Source organism: Sarcophilus harrisii, chromosome 3, assembly GCF_902635505.1.
Source record: "Sarcophilus harrisii chromosome 3, mSarHar1.11, whole genome shotgun sequence".
Classification (NCBI taxonomy): Eukaryota; Metazoa; Chordata; class Mammalia; order Dasyuromorphia; family Dasyuridae; genus Sarcophilus; species Sarcophilus harrisii.
The window spans coordinates 242,480,989-242,504,461 of record NC_045428.1 but is presented as its reverse complement, the minus strand read 5'-3'; the positions used below and the strand labels follow the sequence as shown (position 1 = coordinate 242,504,461).

Sequence of the window (23,473 nt, the reverse complement as noted above, 5' to 3'; positions counted from 1 at the left end):
ATTTCCCCCCCTGAAATTGATAAGATTTATTTTTATATAAGATTTTTTCCAGAACTTACAATTATATAGCCTATTTTACTAGAGATTTTTTTTTTTGACATGGGATTTGCTTTTTCTAAATTTTTTCACATTATGAGATGCTCATAAAATTTTATGTGGGATGGGCAAGTCCTAGTTGTAAATTCATCTTCCTTGAATTGTGCATTTATAGCTTTGTTGACAGATATTGTTGATCTCCAGTGTAGTTTGCTTTGTTCTTAATGTGGAAGGAGTTGGAGTCAGAGATGAGTACCCTTGCAGAGTGTTTAGATAATTTAGAGATTAGAAATGTATGATCTATTATATGTAGTTTCTGAGTAAAGGTTAAGACTTCATGATGTAATAATTAACATATATTAATTATTAGTAATAATAATGATAAGGAAATAAGATTGATATAAGTACCATAGCTATCAAAAAATCACAGTTTTAGACAGTTCTAAAACGTCACATAATTCTATGACTCATCAAAATGTGACAGTAGACATTATTTTTTTGTTTGAGAATTAATATAAAGACTTGACAGAACTAGAATATTTCTCTGAAGAAGGAGGTTTCAATATGGTTTATTCATATTTGGAAGATGGTAACAGGTGATCAATATTCCGATGTTTCAAGCCTATTATATGAGGCAGACACTACTATTATATGAGGTAAAAGTTATAACACATATTCTCTAAATAAGCTGATCTGTGAATCTGGAATGCTATGGTGAGAGGAATGTGGCAAAGCCAATGGAGAACTGGACCTGAATTTAGGCAGACTTTATTTCAATTCCTACCTTTAACACTTGCCAGCTGTATGACCCAGGGATAGTCATTTAGTCCCTATGTGCTTCAAGCAACTACTTAGGACTTATCTTTTCAGTCATAGATGAATAGTGAGTTGCATTGATATATGGAAGGGGTGTTAAATATGTGACTTGTGTGTTACATGAGGTCCACAATATTCCCAATTTAGTTTGTAATTCAAACTAGATTAAAGTGTAGTACCTATTTGACTTGAATGTGAACATGAGTGTTTTCTAGTGAATTTGAGGCCTTCAAAGGTTTTTATGTAGTTTCTATTTGAGTTTGACACAGTTGATGTAGGTTATTCCTACATGGGAAGCTCCTCATGATGACAAAAACCACAGATCCTTTGTGTCATGGTGAAAGAATAATCTGTCCTCTCAAAACCAGTGAAAGTTTCTGGCAACATCCAATATTGGTACCAAACTCTCAACCCCTCTAGAACTCACTGAGAATATTAGGAGGAGGGGAAATCTCATTTTCAGGTAATTACTTCTACTAATCATTATTGGAGCAAATAAGAACAAAAAATGTTTTATAAACTGATAGTGGCTAGAGATTGTCCTTCCTCTCTCTTCCAAAGGAGAATATTAGAAAATCTTATAGTTGGAAGGAATATTAGAGATAATCTATCTATTGATATCCCTTCATTTTATAGATCATAAACTGACACCTAGAAAAACAAAGGGATTTATCTCAATATATACAATCATTAAGTCACAGAACTTGGACTTGAGTTTTCTGATTTTAAGTTCTGTGCTCTTTCCACAACCTGAAGCCTCTCTTTGCTCTCAAGAACAGCTGTTCCCCACACTTGATCTCTCTCCTTGTGACTTTGAATCATGAAATCTGCTTTTATTAACTCCCAAAGCTGCTTTGCTTTCAGTCAAGCTAGAAAACTTATATCACTGTTCCCACTATATCATCCGGACTCTTGTGAGAGGACAGGGTCAGAAGGAAAGAGTTAAGTAAATGAAATCAACTTGTTTGATTTGGTACAATGTTCAGGATACAAATAGATGAGTTCACTTATTTCTAAAGATTGCTTCACCTGCCCTGAATAAGGAAAGTTGAATTTGCTGGAAAAATGAATGGAAAGGTCATTTAGTTTCACTGCCATGTCTGCAAGTATGATGTCAGTACTTGCCCAACCACTATGTTGTAACTACCTAATCCAAAATTACAGACACCAGAAGGGGCAGGCACAGCAATGAGCTGTCAGGGACATAAGAAATGGAATGAAGCTATAATTCTAACTGTCAGGGCAAAACAGACTTCACTGTATTCAACTGAATCAACATTTTAAAGTACCTACTGTGTGTGATGTACCCATGCTGAGTAGTAAGGCTACAAAGTAATAGGTCTTTTGTGGTTTCTTGGTGATTTTCCAAAAGCCAGCATACTTTTGCCGAATAATAGCTATTCCTCATTACCAGGAACTATTTCTCAAGCCCAGTTGTTCACTAGACTCATATTTCCCTCATGAAGCAGCTCAGAATACCATGTGTCCCAATTCAAATAGTCCATCTAAATGTTTATTTTTCTTTTTATACCTAGTCTGACACTGGAAAACTAACCCAAACACACAATTGACTGTGATTTTACCTATTCCTGCCTTTGGGCTAGCCTTAATAAAGATAGCAGTGGGGGTGGGGGTGGGGTCCCTGACACCCACAGTGTCTCTGGTTTAAAAGTAGGAAGTCTGAGGATTAACAAGTTTAGGCATTTGGGGTGGAAATGATTCACAAGTGATCACTGGGCTAAATATTTGCCATGACAGCTCAACTCTTCCTTCTGAAGTTTGACATGGATGAAGGCAGCTCCAGTCCATTGCCCCTCCTACCATCCCCAAAGGATTAAACAACCTGAGCTGATAATGGGTCTCTTTAAAAGGATCCTTCCCATGACTCAGATTAATGCATGCTGATAGTCCTTTCATTTGGCAGCCACAAATCATTTTTTTTTTTCTTAAGGAAGAAGGAAGAAAAATTCAGATGACAACTGCTTTCAAAGGGGAGAATTTGTGTGAAAGTGTATGTGTGTATCTGTATACGCTCTGCACACATCTGCAAAGAAGGAAATTCAGGAAGGTGAGGAAAGCAAAGGTAATACAAAGTAGTTTGACTGGATTAAAAGGTAGAGCAGACAGTGTAGTGTCAGGTTCTCAAAGCTTGTTGGCTTGTGAGGCAGTTTGCTTTCATGTGCCTCAGTCCCCTCCTATTTCTAAGTTTATTACAATACTTTGCAGGCCTACATTATATGCTTGATTTCTTAGGAAGGGGCGTTCTGCCAAGTTTAAAAGTAGTCTTCATTTCTGTTTCCTTCAATCAGCAAATGCAGGCCTGTAGCTCCTTCTTTGTTCTGAAGAACAGAGTATAAAATGGCACCTGAATTTTTGTCTGGAAATTCCAGGTAATTTTTTCCCCTCTATTTATGTCCCTACTTCCCTATGGTCCTTAATTGATCCTTTGTTAAGTTGGAAACTGTACAAGTTCTTAATTAACCTCTTGTTATGCAGAAACTAAGCTAGGATTTATCTTAGGATGTAGTAGGTTATTGGTAAGTTTTTACTTTAATAGCCCCTAGAGGCTCCTATCTTGGTCAACTGTAGCAAGATAGCTTTGAGCTGTAGTTTTCTACCTGACATGAATTAAAAACAAGAAAAACATCCTGGCCAAGTAGAGCTGCTGACATAATGAATACCAAGGAACAGCCACATAGTAAGGAAATTCCCATTGAAGAGGGAGGCTGAGGCTACATAACCTAATGAGTCCAAGAAAAATAGTACATGATTCAGACATAGAATATAGCCAGTGGACATAGCTCAGATGCCAAGAAAGTCAGGGGAAGCTGACACACAGAGTTTTGAAAGCAAACTTTGTTCCTTAGGGACAAACCCATAAGAACAAGTAAGATAAAACTTACACTACCTTTAAACCTTCACACAATAGGAACCATAGAAATGGAGCAGCAGATTCTAGAAAATATCTAAAAAAAAGGGAAAGTATCACCTGCCATTAAACCTAGCTTACTTCTGGTTAATTCTACCAAGGGCTGTCAAGAACCTTTACAAAAATATTGCTAGGATTTAAGTATTTGGTGGAATCATAATAACCTCAGTTATCCATAAAAGAAATAATGACAAGACATTCATTTGAAGCCCCTAGTCTGCCATGTGAGAAGACAACAAAACTGATATGTTTTAGCAGAATAAAAGAAGTGATAGTCTCCCTGTACTCTGCTCTATCACAACGTATATAGATTATTGGGTTTTATTCTGATACTGAATTTTAACAGCAACATAATATTAATAAACCTGAGGTCATTCAGAGGAGGTCAACTAAAAGTGAGGGGACAAGAAATTATGCCATAACAGAATCAGTTACAGGAACCAGGCATGTTTTGAATGGAGAATTTGAAGGACTGGTCAGTTGGAAAATTGTGGGTTCTGATATTTATTAGCGGTGTGGATATGGCCAACTCACTAAGCTTCTCTGAGACTAATTTTCCACATTTATAAAACAGGGATAATAATAACTTGCATCACCCATCTCACAGGGTTGTTGTGAGGAAATTGCTATATGTCAATGAAAGCCTATTTCTTTAATTCCAGTATCCTCCTGGTAATGCTATCATATGGTTGTGAATCATGGAACAACATGATCTTGGAATAATCCAAATTGCCAGTGACAAAAAGGATAAAGAAAAGGGGATAGTGGGTTTAAGGAGACTGTAGCATATTACCAATGATGACTCTTGGTGACAAGAAACATCAAAGGTATAATAAAAAACATATGTCTAAAAAAGGAGACAGATTGGTCATATACCAAGAATGTAAAACAATAATACCTTTTTTTTGTTGTTGCCAAGTCAGTTGACTCAGATTGAGCTTTCAGTACACTAAAAAAATCAGATTTTTTTTTTACAGGAACTGCAAATCAACTATGTACCTCCCCTATGCTATACTTGTGAAGCTAATTTTTTTATCCTAAATTTAATACAATATGCTTCTTTCTATTAAATTTTATCTTATCAATTTATCTTATCCTGTTGAAATCTTTTATTCCTGTTGAAATTCTGATTTTGTGACCCATTGTGTCACTTCTCTTTCCTGCATCATCATCTACATATGTAACAGACATGCTTTCTAAGTATTTTCCTAGGTTATTGATTAAAAAAAAAACATTGAATAGTACAAGAGAATGGCAAATTCTTGTGGAATTCTGCTAGACATGTCCCTCCAAATGGACCTAGACCCACTAATGACCACTTTTTAGATCCAGTCATTTAACCAGTTCCAAAACCACTAATCTAGTCAATATGCCTTTTGTCAAATATTTTGTTCAAACCTAAGCATACTATCTCTACAGCAGTTCCCAGATCTACAAATCTAGATACTCTGAGGAGGATTTATGAAAAGACAAAGGTAGTAAAGAATGAAGAAACTGTTTTCTTCACTGATGGGTTCAGAGACCCATTTCCATATTAATATCATCCTGCTTGGTCCCAGAGAGAAGAACTGGGAACAGTAATTTCGAATGGAACCCAATGATCCATATACCTTGTGGTAGAGCACAGCATAAGGAAATTATCACTTCTTTTATTCTGTTAAGACTTTCTGTTAAGTGACAGGGAAATATATTTTCACAATTAAAGTTGCCCTAAAATGGAAGAGTCTCCTCATCACTGGAAATGTTTAAGTGAGGCTGAATAATTATTTGTCAGAGATATTGTAGATGAGATTCTGCCATATTGAAAAGTTGAAATGAATGTCATCTAAAGTATCTTCCAATTGTGTAAGCTTATCATTTACGTTTCCTTTAGCAAGACTGATATATTTTTATATCCTAATTGGTTTGTCTTGTCTCCATTCCATAGTTTCAAAAAATTGAAAAAAATGTTCATTTGAAATAAGGGAACAATTTTCCTTTTCTTTTTCAACAAATGAATTTTGCCACATAATGTCAACTTCATTTTCCTTGAGCAAGGTAAGCTTAAGAAGCAGAAGATCAAATTGTTCACAGTTTAAAGGATTCACACTTAATCTGCTTATGGCATAAACAAGAGAAGCACAAATACTCTCTCTGTAGTTGTTGTTATACAAGTTTTGTTTTCTTATCTTTTAAAGTTTGTGGTTGCCCACTGACCTCTGCAGTAATTCAACTTTCACAAATTAAATCTATCATTGTATGTAAAAGTAGCAGTTGATATTTCAGGGAGCACCCAAATGTAAAGGAACAAACTAGACCAGACTCATAGTCTAGCTAGCTTAATATGGGAAGAGAAGAGGATGACCAGAAAACTGAATTTAATAGATGACAACTAAAGAGGATCTACACCAAAGCCTAGTTCTGTTAATTATTGCTGAATGATTTTGGGTCAGTCATTGGCCTTTGTTGACCCTCAGGTTTCTTATTTTTTAAATGTGAGGATTGGATTCTATGATCTTCAAGGTCTCTTCTTGCTCTATGATTATTTCTGGTGGCAAAATATGAGGTTAAGAATCAGAAAATGCATTTTTAGAAAAACTTAAACATGACATGTTTTTCAATTTAAAATTGAATTTAAATTAAATTAAGTAAAATAAGTTAAATTTAATTTAAAATTTATCTTTCCACTTTCCTTTCTTTCTTTTCAAAGTAACTTTGCCGCCTCTTTCACTTCCTGAATCTTTTACTATAGCTGGAATTGTTAATACATTTCCACCACTTACTTGAAAGTCGGCTGGAAAGCTCTGCAGAAAGAGATGACATACCACTGGCTCGCCCAGGGGAAATAGGTGTTGCTGGGTGTACAGAAGGAGAGGCAATAGATCCCAAGTATTGGTAAGACTGGTCATAGGACCAAGGAGGGGAAGGCTGGATTTGCTTTGTATCTGGAAAAAAAAAAGACAGAGTTATTATAACAGAGAAGATTATTATTCATATTATTATAATAATTGCTATGGGTTCTCAAAGACTATGCCAAATAGAACAGAAATTTTACATGATCCTTTCGATCTTCATAGATTTCAAGTATGGACCCTATGGTATGTTGCAAATCTATTGTATGAAGACTGGGACCGATTAAAACCTCAGTGGTGCATAAGCAGGTTCTGGCTATAAGTAATGATTCAGCCACAGCTGCTCACAAATACTATCTTCCTAAGGCATGGAAACTGATCTTCATCATTAGTGGTGGTACTGAGTAAATCATGAATCCTAAAAATACAGTATTATTATTATTACCGATACCATTCAAGAACCCTAAAACAATCAATTAATCTCTGATTAAATAACATCTATTTATATTCATCTTCTGGTTCCGTATGTTATTGGACAAGACAATGAGCTATTTATTCAGTGAGAATGAGATAGAAAAGAGAAACAGTTCAATGACTACCATAATACCTTCTAGATATTAACGGAATAAGAAAAATGTCTTCAGATGGGTAAATGTTCAATGGAAGATAGAGCAAGTCACAGACAATAACTGCTTGAGAATCCATTGAAGGATTACAATCCACAGAGCATCCCTGCAGATGAAATCTTAGACAGGACTGCCCAAGTCCTGAAGTAAAGTATAAAAACTGCCAAAACACAAAATACAGTGATTTTATACAGGATAGATGTCAGAATATTTAACAGCTACACTGATGTGTCAATACTTAAAATCAATCCACTAGCACTTACTGAAGGCATTGTGATAAGTATGGTAAGCTGCCCCACCTTCAATTTATTGTAAAACTATAGTTTATTAGTACCCCTTTGAGAATTTACATCTGATGAAATTTTTTCCCAAAGACATCAGATGAATCCACAATGAAAATAATGTTTAAGAAGATAAAGCTTCTTAGACTGAAAATATTAGTTTAAACTGTATGATGGCCAAGCCAAGATTTTAAGACTTTAATATATGAATACTTACGTTTTAAGTCTTGAAAAAAAAATGACCACTTTCATTACCAGAAAGCATTTTGTTTACTGGTCTTCTGTGTTCTAGGAGCAACTAATTTCTGTATGTTCCAACTTAGTGGGCAAACACAATTGAAGAGAGAGGATAATACGACATAATAGAAAATGCACTGGATTTGGGGTCAGAGGATCCATGTTCAAATACCAGCTCAACTACCTGCATGCCTTGTTATTTGTCCTTCATTTTTGAAAAGAATCAGTGACATTATGGGTAAAGTCTTGTCTTGATAGTGAATTGGATTTACAAGGCAGAGTTGCACTAAGTTGTCAGCCTCCTTTCTTCCTGAAGTCTAGTGGCAGGACAAAAGTCAAACAACTGACAATGGATCAGGATGCAGTGGATGACTTTGGTGTCTTTGATGTTTGACAAGTTCTAAGCACTCCACGGGTGTTGGAACAAATTGTTCTTATCTACCCATTCCACTGAGGAAAGTCTTCACATGCTTGGGGCAGACAGTTCCCCAATTCACTGATGGATTTGAGGTTTCTTTCTCTCCCTCCCCCCCTACCACTCTTCATCTCATTTTTCTCTGTCTCTCTGTCTCTCTCTCTCATCTCATCTCTCTCTGTTTCCATCACTGTCTCTGTCTCTTTGTGTCTGTCTGTCTCTGTCTCAGTTTACCTTCAAGCTGGTTTAGCCCATCTGATGAGGTTTTACTAGGATGTGGATTCTGTTCATGCTTCTTGGAGTTACAGGCAAGAATTAAGTGCCAGGTGGGTACCAAAGATAGATTAGCATCCCTGACCCTCACACTAGTGGTGTTAGTCCTTCCTCAACACTCCACATATTCCTATGCCCTAAAGCAAAGGGGACAGGGTGTCAAGTTGAAACATGGCACAGTGGAGAGACAACTGGCTTTGACTTCAGGAAAACAGGTTCAAGTCATAAATCTACTAGTACTTTGACTAGGCAAATCATTTAACCTTTTCTTACCCTTTTCAAACTCTCTAAGTCAACGGGTTGCAAAGTACTTGCAGAATTCCACATTGAGAGTTCCCTACACCAAAGAAATCACACATTGAGTACAAAAAAAGAAAATCTATGCAAGTGTTTTCCAATCAACATTACACAAAACCTTTGGAAAATAAAGCCCATGTTGACCTATAACCAGGAAACCAGAGCTGCCACACTCTTATGCATACATGGAACATATTTAAACAGAACAAACAGAATACCACTAGTGTATGATAATGTAATGTAATGACAGAATTACATCATAGAAGAATGGAAACAATGCTGTGTTTACAGCTAAAGGATTCAGATTTAAAGCCTGCCTTTGATCCTTATTGAGCAAGTTGGTCTATACCTGTTGATACAATGGATAGATCATTAGATCTGGAGCCAGGAAGACCTGAGTTCAAATCCATACTCAGACATTTATTAGATGGGTGACCCTGGTTGGGCAAGTCACTTATTTTCAGTTTGTTTAGTTTACTCAACTGTATAATAGGGATAATAGCACCTAAATCACAGGGTTGTTGTGAGAATAAAAGGAGGTAATATCTGTAGAATGCATAGCAAGTGTCTGGCATGTAAGTAGGTACTTTATAAATGTTTATTCCATTCCCCTCCCCCACTGGTAAATTAAGGGGTTGAACTAAATGATCTAATAAGGTTCATTTCAGAATTAGGTCCTATGATTCATGCGGGCCTGATTTTTCAAAAATATGACATGCTTGTGGATTGGAGAGGAAAACTCCATTGCTAGAAAGCATATTGAAGGAATTAGGGGATAGTTATTATCCCATCATGAAACAATGGTATATTTCCTTAGGGTGCAATATTTATGTCCCTTTTTGGGGCCATCTCTTAAAATAAGTACACAGCTTAGGAGGACTTTTAATAAAGACTGCTTCATAATGAGGATGCTGGCAACTAAATGTCTCCTCTCAAGTCTCAAAAAAAAAATACGCTTTAAACATAAAGAAATTACATTCTCCTAAATGACATATGTTTTCATTTTCTATTAGCTCATAAGGGAACCAGACTATTGAAGAATTTTCTTCTTGACCTTCCTTCCTGAACAGAATTGTGTTTTGAAATTTACAGAACTCAGGGGCAGTTGGCCCTAAATTAATAAGTTTGTCATAGATTTAGGGATGAAGAGAATCTTAGTGGTCATTGAATTCAATTACTTTACTTTACAAGAGGATGCGGAAACTGGGGTACATAAGTCAAAAATTGTGCTCAAGGTTACATCGAAAGAAATGCTCAAGGTATTAAAGACAAAGCTGGGATTTGAAACTAGATCTTCTTAACTCCAAGCACAGTGTTCTATTTATGATTATATTGCTTTTCAATTTTACAAGAAATTTTGGAATTCTTTTGTTAAATTAAGTTATTTTGTTCCCAGTTTCAGGGATGGTGAAGAGTGAGAGAGCTACTTTAAATTCAGAAGAAATGTAGCATTTGGGATCTGGGCTATCTGGACCATCAATGCTTCCCAGACAGTTATAGGCAAACTGATAGTTGAAGGGCATCTAACTATGTTTCTTTGGGAAAAATCCAATGAATATTATCATGTATGTATTGCATTTTGGGAAAAATGCTATGGAAATGGACTACCTAAATATGAATATGGAATTACACACACATAATAAATGAGTAGATAATACACAAATATCATTTTAATTATTTAAAAGCCAAACAAAAGAGGTTTTATAATTGTCATAAAATACTTCAGGGTGTGAATTGCGGTACTGTAATTTATGCTTGTTGTGAAGACAGCATAACGCCCTTAGCCTCATGTCTAAAACCACAGTAGGCTAGGCATATGGTATTATGCCATAAGTCAAGCCATGTCATGTTTTACTGCAGTGAAAAAGTTGTGTTAGGCTTTTCCAAACTCATAATCAAACCATACAAACATTGCATAATAGGTTTCATAGCTTTTTAAAAATAGGCTTTGATAAGATGGTCTTAGGATCAAAGTGCATGGCCTCTTCTTGTCTTTTCAAAAGTTTGGAGACTTTCTTTAATATTTAATATTTTAAATATTTCTTTAATATTTAAGACAATGACAGTTCTGCTTTCCAGGAGAAGATAGGGTAGAAGACTGAAAAACATAAGATGGTTAGTTAAGAGGAATGGGGTGTTTAACAAAAATTGAGAGTAGTTTCCTTTGGTTTGCTTTAAAATTTGTTTTCATTGTCACTGGAGGGCCAGTAGATGGTGGTGGAGAGCTTCTAATGATGGCTTAGAGGCTTTAATTACAATAATGATATTTAATTTAAAAAAACACTATTAAATGTTCACTGAACTCTGGGAACTTATTTTACATGAAGAGTTAATCCTTGCCCTCAAAGAACATATGTTCTAAAATAAACAGAATACAAACAATATGAAAGCAGCATGGTATGGTGGGAAATAATACAATTTGGAATGCCAGACTGGTCTACTTTACAAAAGCCACCGTTTCCTTATCTGTAAAATGAGTCATTGGGTTAGATGACCTTTAAGTTTCCTTGCTGTTCTAAATCTATAATTCAGTGAATTTTTGCCCCTCTGTAATGATTTCTTATTTCTCTCTTATTCTGTTCTTTTATTTTTTTTCCTAGAATGGATGTTGGAAGTGAAAGGTAGAACTTATATTTAAAGACCCATGATGGTAAAGTGTAATTAAAGACATTTACAAATGTCAAGAAGAAGCTGGTGAGTCCAGGGAGCCACCATCATTCTATCTTAAGTTAGTAAAGCCATCTATATAACACAGTTAGATCTAAACAGCTGAAAGACTACAAGTATTCACAGGGAAGTCAAGTTAATGTAATAAAAATGACAATTTTACCTAAATCAATCTACTTATTCAGTGCTATGCCAGTCAAACGCCAAGAAATTATTATGTAGAACTAGAAAAAATAATAACAAAGTTCATGTGGAAAAACAAAAGGTCAGGAATTTCAAGGGTATTAATGAAAAAAGTGCAAATAAAGGAATCCTAGCTGTACAATCCTAAAACTATATTAGGAAGTAGCAGTCATCAGATTATTTGGCACTGGCTAAGAAATAGAGTTGTGGAGCGGTAGAATAGGTTAGATTCATAAGACAAAATAGTTACTGACTATAGTAATCTAGTGTTTTATAAACCCAAAGACTCCAGCTTCTGGGATAAGAACATCCTATTTGACAAAAACTTTTGGAAAAACTGGAAAATAGAAACTAGGTTTCTGCAGAAACTAGGCACTGACCAACATCTAATACCCTATACTAAGATAAGATCAAAATGGTTTCCTGATTTAGACATAAAAAAGTGATACTATAAGCAAACAAGGAAAACAAGGAATAGTACACCTCTCAGATCAGTGGAGAAAGCAGGAATTTATAGCCAAAGAGGAACTAGAGAACATGAAATGCAAAATGGATAATTTTGATTACATTAAATTAAAAAGGTTTTGCAAAACAAAACCAATGCAGCTAGGACTAGAAGGGAAACAGAAAACTGGAAAAAAATTTATAGCCAGTGTTTCTGATAAAGACCTAATTTCTAAAATATATAGACAAATGACTCAAATTTATAAGAATACAAGACATTCCTCAATTGAAAAATGGTCAAAGGATATGAATAAGCAACTTTCACATGATGAAATTAAAGCCATTTCTAGTCATATGAAAAATGCTCTAAATCACTACTTATTTAGAGAAATGGAAATTAATGGAAACTTTGAGGTACCACTTCATAACTTTCAGATTGGCTAAGAAGACAGAAAAAGATAATGATGAATGTTGATGTGGGAAAACTGGGGCACTGATACATTGTTAATGGAGTTGCAAAATGATCCAACCATTCTGGAGAGCAATTTGGAACTATGTCCAAAGAGCTATCAAACTGTTCAAACCCTTTCATCCATCAATGTCTCTACTGGGTCTATATCCCAAAGAAATCATAAAAGAGGGAAAAGGACCCATATAATACAAAAATGTTTTAGCAGCCCTTTTTGTAATGAAAAAGAACTGGAAATTACATGGATGAGTTGGGGAATGGCTAAATAAGTTATGGTATATGAATGTTATGAAATATTATTGTTCTGTATGATGAGTAGGCTGATTTCAGAAAGGTTGGAAAGACCTACATGAACTGATATTAACTGAAGTGAGCAGAATCAGAAAAACACTATATACAATAACAATAAGATTATGTGATGATCAACTGTGATGGACTTAGCTCTCTTCAACAATAAGGTGATTCAGGGAAATTTCAATAGACTTGTGATGGAAAATGACATTCACATCCAGAGAGAGAACTATGAAGACTGAATGTGAACCAAAGCATGATATTTCTACCTTTGTTATTGTTTGTTTGCTGTTTTTGATCCGATTTTTTTGGACAGCATAATGCATGATGCACATGGAAATATGTTTAATTTAACCTATATCAGATTGCTTGCTATCTTGGGGAATACAGAGAGGGAAGCAAAGAGAGCAAAATTTGGAACATAAGGTTTCGCAAAGATGAATGTTGAAAACAACCTGCAAGTTTTTGGAAAAATAAAATACTATAAAAATTAAAATATATTTCATATAATAAACAATATTTTAAAAGAAAAGTGCAAGAAGGGTAAAACCTGTCAGTACCTGGAAAAAGTCTGAAAAGATATTAAATGCTCCACACATGGGAACCTGCCATTTCTACAAAGGAATGTGACTTCTCTTATCTCTTTTTTTCCCCCACACCATTTTTATTCTTAGTTATTTTGCAACAGTCTTGTTTGTTATGTAGTGATTTATTTTCATTTGTATTGTTTTAAACATTATGTATACTGCTTTTTTTTTTGGCCTTTGCTTACTATAATTTGTATCAATTCATGTAACACTTTCTTTTTTCAGTATAAGTCATATTTGTTTCTTTCAATGATCTTTCCATGGCAACCAGAAATCTCAGCTCTTATAGGTGAATCCTTTTTTTTTAAAGGCTGCATAATGGGGATATACACCTATTTCCAAATCTTAGAATCAGTTAGCATTGCCATTCAGTCCCCAGCTTCATCATCTCCTAGTCAATACTCATAACATTTGATTCAGGTTAGTTTACTAGTTTAAATTGCACAATTAGTTAGTTATTCAAAAAACATTTACTATGTTCTGATCATTGGCTAGGCACTGTGCTGACTGCTAGGAATACAATAATAAGAGAAGACAGTTGCTGTCTAATGGGGGAGATGATCAGCCAACCAATAACTGAAAGCTAAAGAATTTAGAATGCTGAAGAAATAAAGGTGTGGTTATCTGAGTAACTTTTTCTCAATCTAGTCTCTTTTAAATGAGACAGAAAAAAAGGCACTATACATGTAGCTTTAAATTTGAATATTCTCAAACTCCTTTCCTTTACTCTGTAGACTATATTTTTTTGATTGTTGATGACCAACAATGGCACGTCTTTTTTCTACTGAACATTCGCTCTCCCCAATGATATTATTTGTATCCTTTGCATAGGCATTAGCTGCACTATTCTCCTTAATACCCTGTTAAAAAAAACAAGGATGTTGTATGATTGGGCTATATTTACACAATCATGTAAAACATAAAAGCATAAAGTTATTTGTGCTACAATACCATATGGTATATGCGTATACAAATGTGTGTATATATACCTATAAAACATATATATGCATATATATTTATATCTTGAGGAAAAGAAAAACCCTTGAGACAGATTTTTATCTAATCTGTCCCTAGAATCCCTCCCCCCAACCTTGCCAGATTGGTATTGAGCCATTTCTCAGGGTGCCATTGAAATTTACCTCCTAGTACAGTCTTGCTTTATGGTGTAACAAAGACTCTTTTGGAAACTCTCAGAAAGCACAACAGGATGTGAGTCAGGCCTCAGGGATGTGATTCAGTTTCCAGGGTGATGTGTCAGGGTGAGGATTGATTCTTCATCTCTCCCATCATCACCACCCTGTGAGACAATCTGGGTTCCCCTTTAAAAAAAAAAAGGGAATACCCCATGATGCTCCTCCCTCCACCTTACTCTTGTCTCCTCCTGACTCTAAAACAATTTCCAGAATGCCAAAAAAAAAAAAAAAAAAAAAAAGATGCTTTACAGTTACAAATGGTAATCATTGGCTAAAAGAACATTTCCCTGAAGCTCTGGCTTGGTTTCCAGAAATTGTGTCTCAGCTCAAGTGTCAGGAGTGAAAACAAGGTTTTAAAAATTAAAAATAAAAATAGACATCAACTACACATATGTCCTAGCAGTAGATGGCCTGGCATATTGTCCTTATCAGTAAAATCTCATGATAATATAATTCAGTTTTTATAAGCTCTAGATCCTGAAAAAAACCAAAACAAAACAACAACAAAAACACTAGGAAAGACTTTAGTTAATTGCCAGCCATTTATCTCTGACCGGCTTGCAGACATTTTGGTTAGTCATGGGCTGTTAAATTGCTTTATATCAGCATACCTTTTCAGGGAAATAGCTAGCACCAAGCTGGGGCAGAGGCCTGCCTTAGGTAGGCATATTTTAAAAAGTCCTTTGGGGTTTTGAGTTACTAACTACCCATGGTAAAGTAATGTGGCTTCTGATGTGCCAGCCTGAGGGAAGTGAGAAATGAGTATTGCTCCTGAAGAGCGTCAATGATTGCCTGTAGTGTGCTTTTTCCTTTCCCTCTCTCAATTGTGGGAGAATAGGCGACTTTGTGGTTAAATGGTAAGGCTGGGAACCTGGATCTCTGGATCCTAATCTCAGGGCTGCCCTGGAGCCTTGGTGCCTCAGGCTGAGTCCTTCAACTCCCAATACCTCTTTCCTCATTTCTGAAGTAGGGTGTAATAATACTTACCTGCCTCACAAGTGTGAGAAATAATTAATGTTTGTAAAGCCACTTTGAGATCTACAGATGAAAGGCTCTCTATAAATGCAAAGTGTTACTCCTCATGAGATCTTCCAGACAGTTCCCAGGGGAAATACCACCTTATATAAAAGAGGAGCAGTCTGGGATTAGTTTTAAAAAAAGCATCTTCTTATTTTCTGAGGAGGGGTTATGGCAAGTTTGAAGGTAACAGCTACCAGAAAAACAAAACAAAACAAAATAAAAACAAAAATAAAACCAATGACCACAAAATTTTCTGCAAAATTTTCATTTACTTTTTTCCCATTTGGACTCTACGGGACAGGAAATGAATTTACACGTTCCCCTCAACAGTGATGCTTTATTTCTCTTTACTCTATTAAACTCTCACTGCATAAACCATTCACATAAGTACTCTACCTTCTTCCTGCCCCTTGCCCCCTCCTCTTCTAAACATCATCAGTATTGGACTCTTTTCCTATGAAATTGGCAGAGCAAATTCCCATGATGCTAGCCCAGTAAGTTCAATTCAATTCAATAAACATTTATTCTAAATAGAGTTTTACATTACATATAGAGTTTCTGAGGAAAACACCCCTTTTCCCTTCCTGCCTTCCAATCCAATTGATTTTCCTTCACTCTGTATATCCTTTCTTCCTGCAAAAAAATGTATAAAGATTAAAGATTCTTCCATAAGTGACCAGTCAAATCTCTAGTGGCCTTGTTGGAAAGTCTAATTCCACTCCTCTTCCTCACATATTCTCAAATCGTTTTTTAACCCTCTACATTAATAGCAGTCCATAGAGAATGATCTTTGAAAAAAATGAGCAAACAGAATGACCAGTCTTGGTTCTAAAGGATAGATGATGAAACAAGTTTCCTTCTTCTCATGAGAGGGATGGGACTAAAGATGCAGAATATTTCATGCCATTCATTCAAGACAATGACATTCATTATATGATCAGGTTTTGCTTAAAACTTTTTTTTAAATTAAGGATAGTTTTATGAGTGTGGTCATGGGGTATAAAGTAACTATGATGGGGAAAAAACTCAAATGATATCAGTTAAGTTTTTTTTTTTTAAAGTTCTAGGAATACATGTCCTAAACTTTGAAATCTTACTCAACTTATCTTTGTCAAATGAATTTCTGTCAAACACTATGAATTTGTTAAATCTGGAGAGCTAACTTTTGGCATCCTAGGGTAAAAATTGTAAACTTGAGGGACTCATTGCCTCTTAGAAAAGTTCAAAAATTGAAGGGAAAAGGTCTTTCTGAAGAAAAAATTGCATTAACCACAATCATATCTACATGTATCTTATATAAGAGTTTCCTTTCCTAACAGAACTCTCCATAAGAGTGAGTTACTTTAGGAAGTGGTAGGTTTCCCTAAACTAAAGGTATTCAAAAGTAGAATGATCATTTGTCAGGTAAATTGTAGGGATTTATGTAAATGTATAAGTATGTATGTATAAGTTTGATATTAGGGCCTCTTCTGTCCTTTCCAACTCTAGGAAAGTTTAAAAATTGAATAATAATAATTAAATATTAAATAAATAAAATTTATTTTAAAATAAAATAAATTAAATAATAATAATTAAATAATTCTAGGAATGTATGAACCTGGGAAAATCATGTTATTTAGTCAAAGTTAGAAGGATCAGGAATCCTATTTGTTGTTCAGAGATCAAAAGTAGACAAATTCTGAATTGTTTTTCAATGATAACTAACCACGGAATGTAGTTTTCCTCTGGTTGATAAAACACATATCACTGGATTATTTTTTCTCACTACAGAATCAGTTCTGTGTAACAATGCAGATTATAATCCAACTAAATAGCCAGATATTGCAATATAGTGTAACATGCTGGATCAATCTAATACCTCAGGAAGCCATGTATCTATCTCTCTCTCTCTCTCTCTCTCTCTCTCTCTCTCTCTCTCTCTCTCTCAATATATATACATACACATATACTTACACACACACACACAAACATATATATGTATATATATATACACACACACACAACATATATCATTTAGCAATATCCATGATATTTCATTTTTGTGCAATGAATGATTATATCTTTGGTACTTATTGTCTCTTCCTATGTCTTTTCTTCTAAAAAACAAAATACCCCCCTCCCCAAACTGCATCTATACATATAGTCGATGAATGTGCTCTTCCAGTAGGTTAGAAATAGTTAAAGTACAGCATGTTGATTATATCATGCTCATTACTATTTTACATAATGTCTTATTTATAATCACACAATTTCAGAGCTGGAAAGTCTTTTGACATTAATCAGTACAATCTATTCTTTTATAGAATAGAGCTTAGAGAAGTCAAATGTTTTGCCCAAAATCAAAATCTAAGTAACAGGTGTTAAAGTTAGGCCACAAATTGAGATTATCTGACTTCAAGGATGATGTCTTTTTTTCTTCTACTCAGGCTTCCAAGAGAATCTCATAGAAAACATATGAAAATTGCAACAATATCTTTCTAAGACACTATTGTCAAATTGTCACTATAGCATGCTAATTGGTGAATCATACTTTGAAGCAATTCTCCCTAATAGGGAATGGAAAATGACTGAGACAGTATAGGAAAGCAGACAGGATATAGAAGATTTCAGACAGTTGAAACTAAAAAAATGACCAGAACCCTACATCTACAAAATTAAGGTATAAACATTCCTATATTCATGGAAAATGAGTGGGATTACTCCTCTACAGCTAAAACTATAAAATCACAAGGATTAGAGTATGAAGGTACCTTAGAGCTCATCTACTCTTGAGACCAAGAATATTTTCTGTAATTTTAGCAACAAGTGATTGACCAACCTGTGCTTAAAGACTTCAAGTGTCATGAGGAACCCATTGCCTCTTTAAGGCATCCCACTCAGCTTCTGGACAATTCCAATTATAAGTTTTTTTCTTTTGCTGCTATTAATTTTGTTCCTGGGGCTAAAGAAAATAAACTCTAATGTCTCTTTTACCTGATAGCCTAATGAAAGACAAGCAGATATCCTTCATTTTAGAAGTGAGAAAGCTTAAGCTCAGAGGTTTTTCCATAGTTGAAGACAGTTAACTTTAACCCTCTTTCCTAGGATAAACAGATAATTTTCCTTAAAATTTTCTCCTCATTCCAAAGATATGATCCTCAATCTATTTCTCTTCTGAATCTACAAATCTGGAGCTACAAATTGCACAAAGATGTTTGATTAGTGCAATTTGTGAGGAAATTGCTACTTATCTCCATCTAAAAACTATTCTGTTTAAATGTATTTTAAAATGTAAGGATAAATGAATTTCTGCTTTTAGAATCAGTTTTAAATGGAGGTAGAAGCTTTCTAGATAATGTTAAGCACTTTTGTACAAATTAGCTTTAATGCTAACAGTAGATTCAAAGCAGGGAATTAAAGAAAATAGGTCAGGTAAAAATGAAATTTCCTGATTAGGAAAATTATTTTTAATAAAAAAACAGAATAGAAAAAGTGTATAGTATTCTATCTCTTTCAGTTCTTTTAGCCTAGGAAAAATCTAGTTAGTTAGTTTATGCTGTATGAGCCAAACTAATAATGATGCAATGAAATAAGAAATGAGAATAAATCACCCACCACAAAGATGGAAGTAGAGAAGGAAGGGTCATAGCCACTGTATACTCTTGGTATAAAAAGAATACTAGTTTGGGAAATAGAACTTCTGAATTAAAACTCAGGATGTCCTTTTATGACTTTCCCCTTTAAAATATGACCCCAAGTTTCATTTTAAGTTGATTTTATATCTATAAAAAAAGTGGTGTGTGTGTGTGTGTGTGTGTGTGTGTGTGTGTGTGTGTTGAGGTTTTAACCTTGCCCTTAAATACTCTTAGGACAAATGGTTCTACTGTTATAATCTAAGATAGTGATTGAGCAGATCTCTTAGGTTTGAATACAAAGCTGGAAGGGACTGTTCATAGTACTTCTTGACCCAGAGCCTTTGATATCTATCCTCTATACAAGATCTGCCACATGGACTCTATGTTATCTAAAACAAATAAAAGTAGTACTATATGATATGAGGTTTCCATAGTTGGCATAAGCAGAAAGTAGGTGTGTAGATTCTTGAATCCAACAAGAAAATAGTGATAATTACAACTTATTTATTTGCAAATTTGTTTGTTTTACTAAGTAGTCAGTGAAGCATTAATCTCTCTCTCTCTCTCTCTCTCTCTCTCTCTCTCTCTCTCTCTCTCACTTTTTCCCTCCCCTCCTCCCTCCTTCTGTCTTTCCCTCCTTCCCTCCCTCCCCTCTCTCCTTTCTCTTTCTCTCTTTGTCTCTCTTTTTTCTCCCTTTCTCCCCCTCCTCTCCTCTTCTCTCTTCTCTTTTTTCTTCTCTTCTCTTTCTTTCATTTTTTTTAAGAAATCACAAAAGTAAAAGTTAAGAAAAGTGAAGTGACAAGCCTAAGATCATATACCTCAAAGTGGAAGAATTACACTGAGGGGTGTAAGGGACAAAGCCTTGGATTTGGAATCTAAAGACCTATGTACAGTCCCAATCTGCTAATTTCTACCATGGTAAAGTCATTTCACTTCCTTCATCTATAAAATATAGGGTTAGGCTAGGCTATATCTTCTCTATGATCCCTTCAAGCTTAAATCCTCAAATCCTCGGAATAGGACTTGATCCTAGTAGCCCTGATTTCAGACTCAGTGCTCCATAGTGTGTGTACATCACAATGCTACTCAAACCTGCAATCTTCTCCTCATATGTGTAGGTAGCATCTCTGTGAGGGTCCAGAATCTGTGGATCTGTCGTTTGTCTTCAAACTGGAGAATGCCAGTGATTCAGCAGGACATTCAAAGATCTTTAGAAGATGCACAGTGTTCTGGGACCCTCCTTATAGGTACTCAACAGACAGGTCTGGCTATTGGGCTATCCTACCCATCAGTGATTTCTCTCTAGCACTTTTGGGAGTGGCTTCATGCCTCCCCCATCTGTGTTTTCTCTTCAGCACTTTTGTGGTTTTGTGAAACATTAGAACTGTTTGAAAAATTCCAGAGTAGTTTCAAGCCCTTGACTCATCTTCTGTTCCCATGTGACATGGACACTAATGTATCCTTATTTGATTTCAAGCCAGAGACCCTAGTTTAGGCAGCAATTCTAAAGCGGCACTTTAATAAGATCCAATGAAAAACTCTTTAAAAGGAAAAGAAAAGCACCAGTAGCAAAAACAATTTCAAGTAAACTAAAGTAGTGGAAGAAAAAAATTTAACTCTCTCTTTCAATTTATGCTCATGTTGAATAATTTCCATGATGGCTGCAATTTCTATCCCATTTCTCTCTCAGTGAAAAAATAATTTAAAAGGTGTTCATAGGGATTTCATTTGAAGCAGCAGGTATGGATCCCTTTGTGCTGAATTCTATTCCAAGCAAAATGAAGATATTGGTAACTAGAGTTCCTTTCACTAATTTGTTGTTCCCAATCTGATGCCAGTGTTGGATACTACAAATGACCACGAGCATTTGACTGTAAAAAATATGATTTCACAATCAATGTATGTGCTGTTCTTGCAGGTTAGCACATAAGCTGCTCAGATGAAATATAAACCATCTCTCCCACTGAGTAAGCACACTCCTTCAAGGCTGGCGTCACAGTGGCTTTGAAGAACACGGCTGTATTATGTGCAAACGACAAAGTCTCCCAAAGCCAGTGACACACACACAAGAGGGAAAGCTGAGTTTTTCAAATTGAGGATGTATTGTTCTTTGTCTTCTCAGATATGAGTCATACTGTATAGTAACAGTTAAACAGTTATGCACCCAGGAACCTCCACACCTCCAACCTGAAGAAATATTCCTAATGGGGAAAGTAAAATGCTTCCTCCAACATGAATAGCTGCACCCCTTTCAATAGATTCCTGGGAATTGAATCAAATCAGAGATTCCATTTTAACTTTCTGACTTTCCTACAGAATATAGAACATCCATATTTATAGTACAAATCTTTAAGCCTTATGGTGATAATTCTCTTTTCATGAATAAACACACACACACTCTTAATGAGGTCTGGAGATAACAATGCTATTGAAAGTTCCACAATTTGTCAGGGAAATTATTATACTATACAAGTCAAAAGACCTTAATTCTAGACCTTCAATCAATTAACAAGCATTTGTTTACTCCTTACTCCATGATAGTCACTCAGACAATGGAGATGCAATATCTGAAATAAAATTGTCCCTGTCTTCAAGAAGTTTACATTCTCTGCCATTACTTAGGAATATAATTTTGGACAAGTCTTTTACTCTCTGTATTAGAGATGTATTATTTATTTTTTAATACTTCAAAAGATCCGTGAAAACTCTTTCCACCAATACTTTCCCTCCTCATTATTACCAATATGAGTATTACTACTATTAGGTAAAACTTTTAAAGCTTCTAAAGTAGATATTAATGAGTTCACATGGCCAAAAAAATCATCACCTGATATCTCAAATCTTGGTGGGGAATGTATCTTTTTATAGTTAACTTGGCTGGTCCTTAGATGATAGTCCATCACTGAGTCCATACTTAACACATTTCTAGCTCATTTTCTAGGTAAGATCTGACATACTCTGTGCTCAGTGGCTAGCATAGTTTTTGAAAGTATAGGATCACTTCCTCTTTAATAGAATTGTCTGCCATATCCCCAAAATGGTGACAATGATACCTTATTTTCCTGAGAACAAAGAGTTGGATAGCTTGAGAGATCTCTAAAAGGTCTTTCCAAGATCTGGCATCTTTGATACTTGCTCCACTGAGTATATCTGAATGCATATTATACTCATCTCTCTTCTCCAGGCACTATAATTTCTCTTAGACTTTAAACTTTCCCTTACTTCTGCTCTGTTTATGGGCATAGCATTGTTAGGGCAAATATATAGTAAAAAATACTTGTTGTCTAAATGGAGTATATTTGAAAAGTTTTATTAATGCCTTCCATATTTTACGCCACACTCATTTCCTTATTTATCCTTCCCTTCATCTACTGAAAAGGACCTTGTAATAAACAATAACAAATAATAACCAGGCACTGTGCTAAGACCTGAGAATAAAAAGCCAAAAAATAGTGAAACAAGTGGCTTACATTTTATCAGGAGTAACAATCCATACATATATTAGTAAGTATATGGATATATGGGGTAATTACAAAGTGGTTTGGGGGGCACTAATATACAGGGAGAACAAGAAAAGCCTTATGTAGGAAAAGTAATGGGATTTAAATTAAGAGATGCACACTCTACCATTACATATTAACTTCATGGTGGAGAGAGGCTCATGATTATTTAGAGGACCAGCACTTGAAAACTGGCTTTTCCATTAACTATGTGTGTGAGCTTGGGCAAATCACTTCATGGTAAGCTATTTTGCCTTTTATTCACCATTTTCTTAGCTGTAACATGGTAAAAAAAAATACCTGCCCTTTCCTGTCAGGACTGTTGTAAGGAACAGCTTTATTAAAAAGAAAAAAAAAGTATAGAAGTGCTTTATAAATGAGAGCTATTATAAAGATAAAAACAATCTGTACTTCATCTCTGTGAAGGTTATGATTTCATTAGTCCAATTAGATAAGGACAGAACCCTAACAATTAGTTTTTTCCTACCTTTCTCTTTTTTTCCCTTAGAGTTTTATGATCTTTAAGTATTTTTAAATTTAAATAAATTTAAATTTTCAGGAAAAGGCCTGTTTGAATTTGCAGTCAATCTATACACCACAGTAACACTAACCTTGATGAGAACTTGTCAGGATTGCAATAGATTAATAATATAGGTTGCCAAAGTGGCATTTTATCTGTACAAAAGAGGCCTTTGAAGATAAGAGTCATTTACTCTTTCATAAGCTCATCTCTGCTGCTCAGAACAAAGAACATAAACTAACAA

General features: G+C 35.0%; 1 protein-coding gene across 1 annotated transcript in view; it reads right to left on the bottom strand.

Moving 5' to 3' along the window:
• The window catches only part of RUNX1 (RUNX family transcription factor 1), a 312,736-nt gene that overhangs the window by 2,103 nt on the left and 287,160 nt on the right, over window positions 1-23,473 (bottom strand). Inside the window, exon 7 of the mRNA XM_003763412.4 lies at window positions 6,544-6,705. Coding sequence (XP_003763460.1) covers window positions 6,544-6,705 — 162 coding nt within the window. The remainder of the gene's footprint in view (window positions 1-6,543; window positions 6,706-23,473) is intronic.